Raw genomic sequence first — 8,823 nt, 5'->3', positions numbered from 1 at the left:
AAAACTTGTTCAGAATGCAGTAGCACGACTGGTCTTCAATCTGCCGAAGCTCACACGTTACTTCACTGCTGCGACAAAGCACTTTTGTAAGTCGCTCTGGATATGAGTGTCTACAAAATCTAAATGTAAATGTTTGTTTTACCCCCTTCAGACTGTAATTCAATAATAAACAGGCTGTTCAGACAGCCAGTGTATGTCCATTCCTGCAGCCTGGACCAACACAGAAAAGTTTGATGTTTGCCTTTCTTACATCTTGCGGAGAAGCAGACTAATCTGAGCAAACTTGTGGCTCAGTGTGCTTTGGGCCTTACTTCTCTGCTGTTGTACTGCTTTAAGTAGGTGCCTCGCCTGCAATATTGGTAGATATGTTAGAAATTGCAACCTCGTATAGCCTACTGGCGGATGAACTGTCCATAATGCTTACCAGTGTTGAGCTTCCAGTGAGTCAGTATTGTTGAAACGAAACAGGAGCACAACGCCTTTCTAATTTCTATTTCTATTCAACAATTCAACCCCTCATTTCCTACGTGTGTTTTTGAACAAATCTACGTTATATGTCATACTCATTTTTTACATTGTGTTTGGAAGGAGATTTGCTGTAGTGCATCCGTGATCTGCACATCGTATGTTACGGTCATAAAGTGTCTAAGATCCACAGAAATTTGAGATCGAATGTATCAGCCAGTCTGCGAATCTACACATACGGCGTTATCGAGGCTCTGTGCAGGAATTCACGCGAGACTTCTCTGTCTTGACTACATGCCACGTAGGTTTGAGAGGCAAGAGCATCATATGACCAGATATTCCTGAAGGAAATAGTTTAGAAAATCGTTTCTAAGTACAGCATCACGGAATCGAGCATACAGGTGAGTCGTAATAGCATACTTCGTCGTAAAGAAGCAGCTTGCTGACTAATCTTTGTTCTCTCGGCCAACAGCAACGCTTATTTAGCAAACTAGCTAGTTAGGCTAGATAGCTAGTTTTTGATCTCTTGGCTAGCAGGCGTCCCATCTAGATATGAGAATTACTTTCCCTCTGTAGCTCCAAGGGGTGTAGGCAGTGGTAAACAGATCAGTTGTTAGCTAACCAGCTATAATCCTTGGTAATCGCGTTGCGATTGAGCCTATACCGTCCAAATACGTTTAACCCCCTAGCTAACGTTAGCTAATCTCTCTGAGCACTTTAGCAACACAGTTTGAATGAAGCGGGCAGAAAACGGGTCTTCGGGAGGCATCGCTGGACATGCTGGGTGTCCGCAGTAACGAGGTTGCTGAAAAACCGATAGCTAGAATTTTATCCGAGGAATTGCAATATAGCAGCGTGGACATGTGTAACTTATTCCTCAATAGGTTTTGTAGTTACAGAATATATAATGCTGTAAATTAACGGTTGAGTATGAGACTAGTCAGCATGGCTAACCTAGCTGGCTACAGTTGGGGACTGACTTTGCATCCGTGCTTCTTTGATACAGCTTGACTGCTAACATATTTGACACAGTGGAAAAACCAAGCATCGCTCTGGCAAATTATACCCCTCCATTATGTTGTCATATGCACTTCTCTATGCTGCGCAAACTGTTTTATTGATTTTTAAAGGCGGTTAGGGCGGTTCATTTGTATATTTTTGCAGCTTGCCTAAATCCCGTCTACAGTCATTGCTTCTGGGTGGCCGGCTCACGGTGACTGACCTCGGCCACGGAAACGTGGCCGTGTATGCATTCTTTGTACAATTCTGGGGTGTGTTTCGATAGGTTTCAGCAGCTGCTTTTGGGAATAAGGTAGCTAAAGGGTTTATTTTCTTTCATGTTCAGGTGAAATGAGGGCTCTTCCCCTGTCTGTGGTGGTGTTGGCCATTTGGCTAGCAGTGCTAGCCTCCCAGATAACACACGCTCACTCCCACGGACACGGGCACTCGCATGGTCATCATGAACACAACTACCACGGGCACTCGCATGGTGACCATGAACACTCCCATGGTGGTGTGAAGATGTTTCACGGTGCAAGCAAGTGGAGTGCAGAAGCGAACCAGCCTTCTGAGGAGGAGGAGCTTCACCACGGGCACGCTGACGACCACGCCGATGCCTATGGGCACGGCCACGGGCACGCTGATGACCATGCCCATGGGCACGGGCAGGCTCACGACCATGGGCATGACCACGGGCATGCTGACGACCATGGGCACGACCATGGGCACGCTCATGACCATGGCCACGACCACGCACATGGGCACTTCCACAGCCATGGTGCTGATGGGGAGAGGGTGAAGAGACACGTGGAGACTCAGAGGCACAACACAATGGAGCTGTGGATGCAGGTAAGACAATGATGCACAATAATATGCACAATAATAAAGGAGCCATCAGCCCTGAAGTCAGTACATCACAGACTGACAGGGTGATAAGTCCCATGAATATGATCTGTATGGTTAAAAATGGCTGTTTTAACCACTCCCACATGGCCTGCTGTATTGGGGCCAAAAGTGTTTGTTTGATGCATCATGTAAATGTGGTGGTTCATCAGCACATCCACAGAACACTCGTGGGCTGTCTGAATCTGGTAAGGGTACTCAAACCCATGGTGAAACATTTGATGATGTTTAACAGCTCGTGCAGCTCTGTTGATATGAGTTTGGTCATTTGCAGAGAGCAGTGGTTCACTTATCAAATTTGCTGAACCTGTTTAATTTAGTATGATTTACTTTCAACTGTAAACATAATGTTATGTCTCAAATATGAAATCTGTGTATTAACTGTGTCTTGTCAGATTTTGTTTCAATGGAAACCAAATCCTGCTTTAGTAGTTTTCAGAGGTCTCAGTGGCTGGAATCATTATTTTAAGGCTCAGTGTACAAAGTTAGAAATTCAGTGTTTGTGTCATGGTCTCTTCAACTATCTGGGGAAACTGCTGGTTAAGAGTCTGCTAAATGCTTTGAGTAAGTTCTTTCACTTTTCCAGGCCAAATTAGAAACAATAACGTTTTTAATACCACCGTCATGGGTGGTCCATCATGACATCATGATGTCCTAGGGTGACCTCAGGGAAAGCAAACAATCGGGTGCTTTAGTAAACACGTAGTTGCAGGGTCTTGCATTTTCCTGCCATTTCCTGTTCAGAAGCTTCAGTTAATGGCCTGAATGCCAGCAGTCCAAGCTCTGAATAAGAGTTTGAAGTGTAGCGAGGACTGGCTGTCATGCAGACACAAGCAGGGCTGTACATCAGCCTGGAGAGAAAAGTGTTTCTCCAAATGTAGGAGCACATTCTATCCCAGTGTGTCTGCATTGATGTGATCACTTCATATTGCACAGTGACGTTGTGCTCTTATACAGCTTGTTTTATAAAGTGATGTGCACATGTCTAAGAGTCAGTAGTTGGACCTGATTGTAACTGTGTAACAGTCAGTAGTTGGTTCAACATTAAACCCTGGACACTCTGAGAAATTGCAAAGGTGTGTGAGCACAGGAGAGCAGAATCTCATCAGGCAGACGGCAGGATTTGTTTGGCCCTTCGCTTCCATTCCATGGCTTGGTGCAACAATGACCAGCGCTTGTATAAAGTAGAAAAAAATAGAAGAAAACAGCTTATATTGCAACAGCAGGGCTCCACCACCAGATGTCACTAGTGATACAGATTTACAAATTGTATCAAAATTGTTGACAAGCTTTGAAATGATGTTGACTGTGTCATCGTGCATCTCTAAAACGTTGATTCATCTAAAACCTTTGCAGTTCCCGTTGGAAGTACCTCGGCTGCATCAGTCCATATAGTATCTTCTAATACTTTAAATGTAATCCACCTTACATTTTTGCATGAGGTCAGAGCTGAGCAGGTCTCACTGTTGGTCTTGTTGTAACTAACTGGTTTTAGGCAGTTGGAGCCACTCTGCTGATCAGTGCTGCGCCCTTCCTCATCCTCTTCCTCATCCCAGTTCAGTCGAACACTGACCAGCACCAGAACCTGCTGAAGGTTCTGCTCAGCTTTGCCTCCGGAGGACTGCTAGGGGACGCCTTCCTGCACTTGATCCCCCATGCTCTGGGTTAGTGTACACACACACACACACACACACACACACACACACACACACACACACACACACACACACACTCTGCATCTGATCTTCCATACTCTGGGTAACACATACACGCTCTCCAACACACATACCAACTTGTCTCTCATGGCGTGATAGTACACACAGACTCATTCATACATCTTATCTGTTATGACCAGGATTAGAACACACACACACACACACACTGCATCTGTAATTGCCCTGTTGGCTGTAGGTAATGCCATCTGGCTGTGTTGGCTTGTTTTCACTCTGTCTTTCATCCTTGACAGAACCCCACTCGCACCAAGGTAATGAGGGTCATGGCCACTCACACGACAGCGAGGAGTCACATGGCCATTCTCATGGTATGTGATTGGTTACACTGCATGTGCAACAGATGATGTTGGCATTAATGGTGATCCATTTTCCACCTTCCATATTCCATCAGTATACAGAACAGCAGAAAGCTGCCTGTGCTTAAGCTTGTGTGTGTGTGCCTTCACCCTCTCCAGGCGTAGCCCATAGTCACATGATGTCTGTGGGTCTGTGGGTTCTGGGTGGCATCGTGGTGTTTCTGGTGGTGGAGAAGTTGGTGCGTCTGTTAAAGGGAGGACACTCCCACTCCCACAGTAAGAGCCGGCCATGGTGTACAGACCACATTTTAATTTATGATTCAAACAATCGATGGTTAATAATTCCTATGCATTTACATGGTAATGATGATAACAGTATTTATTTGTATTTTCTATATACATGAAGAAGATTTCAGGAACTAACTGCAGTGTGATGTAGTTAAGACTTGTGTAACTGCAGTGTAATGTAGTTAAGAGTTGTGTATTCAAGGTTTCCACTTTAAATGTTTGAATGGTTTTGATATCAAAAGAAGGTTCAAGCCTCATCATTGTCAAACTGAGCCTTTAACCCTCAACTGGTCAAGTTGAACTCAGTCATAATTTGTCACTTTGGATAAAAGCGTCTGATAAATACTGTAAGTGTAAATGTAATTGGTCTCCCAGCGGCTCAGAGGGCAAAAAGCAGCAGTGGAGAGGAGGAGAAGGAGGAGGTGAAGAAAGGAGAGAAGGAAAAGAAAGACAAGAAGTCAAAGAGAGCCCGGCAGCAAAGCTCAGGTGAGATTATAAAAAATTAAGGAAATTAAAGGGAATTATTTGACTTAATCAATCTCTCTCTCTCTCTCTCTCTGTAGACATAAAAGTGTCTGGCTATCTGAATCTGGCTGCTGATTTCACTCATAACTTCACGGATGGGCTGGCTATTGGAGCCTCCTTCCTGGTTGGACCAGCTGTTGGCATGGTAACCACCATCACCATCCTCTTGCACGAGGTGCCCCATGAGATTGGAGACTTTGCCATCCTCGTCCAGTCAGGATGCACCAAGAGGAAGGTGTGGTATTTCAATGTGTGATGATTGTCTCTTATCCTACACCATTACTATACAGAATACTATACAGAATTTATTGTTTGGTTAATTTACATGTACATTTTTAGCTGTTTGTGAAGCACAGTGCTTCACTGCTGTTCATCATACATAGTGTGTATGTTTGCAGTAGTACGGTCATTTAATTTCTTTCCCAGTTTTGTGCCTTTACTCTCAGGGAAAACTTTCCTGTTACTTTCATCCTTCTCTTCCTGTTTCCTGCCATTTTAGGCCATGGGTCTTCAGCTCCTCACTGCCATTGGTGCATTAGCCGGTACCGCCTGCTCCCTATTAGCCGAGGGGGTGGGCGCGGCTGCCACTGCGTGGATCCTCCCCTTCACCGCGGGGGGCTTCATTTATATCGCCACGGTAACAGTGCTTCCGGAACTGCTGGCTGGGCGCTCCAGTGCGGGCCAATCGCTGATGGAGATCTTGGCTTTGCTGTTTGGAGTAGCAATGATGGTGCTGATCGCAGAATATGAGTGAGGGGAGGGGGGGGGTTAAAGAAAACACAAGCGGGGGTGGGGTGGGGTGGGGGGTGAGAGAGAGAGAGAGAGAGAGAGAGAAAACAGACAGAGAGAGAGAGAGAGGGCGCTAGCTAGCTGGACTGGTGGTTGGAGTTTCTAATTTTTCAGAGACTCAGGGACATAAAGTACAAAGGAGATTGATGCATTAATATGTTAGAATGGACAACTGTTGATGCAGGAGTGAGTAAGGGAGTGTGTGAATGAATGAATGAATAAGCAGATAAACAGGAAGAGAGCCTTTAAACTGAGAGCTTCAGAAAGGGAATGAACTGCACTAAACGATCCAAAGACCAAAACCTTGGAGAGCGTCTGTGTTCAGCCACTGAGCCAATTCACGTGGCTGGGGACAAAGTACAGGGGCTTGGGGGTGGACGTCCATGCTCCTGACAACCACAGAGGTCTACTGCAGGCACACACGCATGGCAGTTACTCTCTCACTCGATTGATCTAACAAATATCATGTCGTGTCAAAATGTAGAATTAAAAGGTTACATTGTTTGTTTGTTTTTTACTGTGATTTAGTTTGTAATGATCTGGTCGGAATTCTAATTATTGCTTCAGACTGCTTTGTAAACAAGGAATTGCCTCACTGGCTCTGAAAAGATCACCCTCTTTGGTTGCAATGACCCCTTGTAGCCTAGCTGCAGATTTGGGGTATTGTGAGATATGGAGTTTTATGTTTTGGAGTAAAACCTGCAGACACAGTGAGAGACGTGGGCATCTCATCTCATCTCATCTCATCTCATCTCATCTCATCACTGGTGTAGAACCCAATCCTGAGGTGTTTGATCATAACCCGGAGCTCTGGTAACAGTAGTGCTTTTTTGGGAAGCCTTTAGCTGTACTAATGCCATCAACCACCTTCAGGTCCAGGTTACCTTCTCCATGTTTTGAAGTTCTTTTCTCGTTTTGACGTTCTTGGCAGTTCCTGACCTGGTTGTGGTTGTTTTTGAAGTGTTTTGTTTTCCTGCTTTTTATTTGTACGTTAGTTTAGTCCTGTCACAAATGACTCCATGACTTTTCCTTCTCATTCCTTAAGTGGTTACTTGAAGGTAATTGAAAAGTAAGTTAACGAGGTTATTAACTTTTATTTTTGATTTATCACAGTACTTGGACCAAGAAATTACTGCTGTTATCTCGGGTGTGTGAGTGATGGGGGGTGCTGTCTGTGCCCTTTAGATCAGAACTTGTGGGATTTCTAGCAATAGACAATTTAAGCTTCAGAGCTACAGTTAACTGTTGACTATTGGAAATATTGCAGACTGAGATGCTTGTTACAGTCATCGGAAACATTTCCATATTTGTGAGGGTGTAAAACATGTTAAAGGAAGTTCACTGTTGGGTTTGGGTGAACACCTCCTAGCAAAATAAGATGCGTGCACACACACTGAGTCATGAAGCACTCTTTTCACTTGTTCTACACAAACTAAATCTGGAGATACGTTGCACTCTGAGTGCAGAGGAGTGATGGGGAAATATAGTCTTAAACAAGGCGTTAGTTCGGCGGATTTACTTTGTCATTTCAATATGCCCATTAAAAAAGAAAAATCTTTATTGCTGTAAAGTTTTATTTAATGACAACTTAACATCCTTCATTTAGTGAGTAATATTTTTATTTGTAGGAATACAGTAAATAAACAATTATAACAATGAACAATACATAATAAAGAAGTCATAAAAAAAAGCACACACGCTTCCCAAATTCTCATTTAATCCACTAGTATGACAATTCCAAAGAACAGACGGGACCATTAAGGAATGTGTGGGAATATCCTGCTACTAACCGAGTACAAAAATACAACTGGAAATTAAAAATGCAAGCCTAGTTCTTTCTTTTCTGCAGACAGATTTCCTGCCAAAATGGAAATGAAAGCTCCATTCATTTGTGACAAATATAAATGAAAACACTATCCATCAATGTCCCAGTTATCCATATCTTGAATCGAAAAGCTGACAGGGAAACAAATTCTAACCTTCCCCCTGGCTTAGTTTCTTTATTGGCTTTGATTAGCCAGAAGCTGAATGTGTGGGAGAGCAGAGGACCCCACAGACCAGGAGCTCAAGAGCTGGAAGCCAGTCGGAGACTGGGGACTCTGATACATTTTGAGGACAGGGAGTCCTTTTTAAGAAGGTCAAGACTTGCAACCCATTTTAAGAAGATGGTCTGAAGATGGATGGATGGGGTTGCATAAGGTAAGTCCCTGCTGAGAGCATCAAGCTAAATCAAACATTGATGTGACTGCAGAGTCTACTGAGGAACCGGGTTTGCACTCTGCTGTGACGCTGAAAAGGTAATGGCACTGGACTTGAAATCCAATGGGGTCTCCTCATTCAGGTTTGACCCCTTTTGGCAGTGAAGTTGTTTTATGTGATTCCTCCTGATACCTTATGCTACCAGAGCTTGCACTCCCTGATGCTTTACTGAAAGATCTACCTGCCACATGGTGGTGTCTCATTTCCTGCTGTAGAGGAAGTGCAACATTTGCATGTGCAGTGCAGAGTATTAAACACTGGCCATTTTGGACTTTCAGCTTTAGCTGAAGCCATTTTCTGCACTCCTCTATTTCACATGTGCAAGTTCCAGCTTTGTGGGCTTAGAATTCTGATCTGCATCTACTAACTATTCCAGGTAAAGCTTCACATGATGCCTTCCATCAGCCAACCTGCTGAGTTGTATTGAGCCTTCCTGTGTCTCCATGAAGGTGACCTTTGTGGTCTGATTAGAGCAGTAGGTAGCATATCAGTCTCAAGTCAACGTGTGTTTGATCCTCATTTAGACCTCTTGAAATGATTGACAGGTACCCTGAACTGCTCATTCC

General features: G+C 44.1%; 1 protein-coding gene across 1 annotated transcript; it reads left to right on the top strand.

The window, feature by feature from the left end:
* The first annotated feature begins 723 nt into the window (after positions 1-723).
* Positions 724-5,970, top strand: slc39a7 (solute carrier family 39 member 7). Its single transcript, XM_027020412.2, has 8 exons — positions 724-866; positions 1,811-2,313; positions 3,863-4,031; positions 4,334-4,408; positions 4,556-4,672; positions 5,060-5,170; positions 5,248-5,444; positions 5,709-5,970. Exons 2-8 carry the CDS (start codon positions 1,816-1,818, stop codon positions 5,961-5,963), a joined length of 1,422 nt encoding a protein of 473 aa, XP_026876213.1. The 5' UTR covers positions 724-866; positions 1,811-1,815; the 3' UTR covers positions 5,964-5,970.
* Positions 5,971-8,823: the final 2,853 nt, after the last annotated feature.

The sequence above is a fragment of the Electrophorus electricus genome, chromosome 2 (assembly GCF_013358815.1).
Source record: "Electrophorus electricus isolate fEleEle1 chromosome 2, fEleEle1.pri, whole genome shotgun sequence".
Lineage (NCBI taxonomy): Eukaryota > Metazoa > Chordata > Actinopteri > Gymnotiformes > Gymnotidae > Electrophorus > Electrophorus electricus.
Note: the sequence above shows the minus strand (reverse complement) of the source record. Positions and strands in the feature narration are given on the sequence as shown.

Excerpts from the sequence above, each read along its gene's own strand:
- slc39a7 (XM_027020412.2), top strand. The coding sequence starts at position 1,816 with ATGAGGGCTCTTCCCCTGTCTGTGGTGGTGTTGGCCATTTGGCTAGCA. Across the intron at positions 4,673-5,059 it reads AGGACACTCCCACTCCCACA|CGGCTCAGAGGGCAAAAAGC; the intron begins GTAAGAGCCGGC and ends TTGGTCTCCCAG. Across the intron at positions 5,445-5,708 it reads CAGGATGCACCAAGAGGAAG|GCCATGGGTCTTCAGCTCCT; the intron begins GTGTGGTATTTC and ends CTGCCATTTTAG.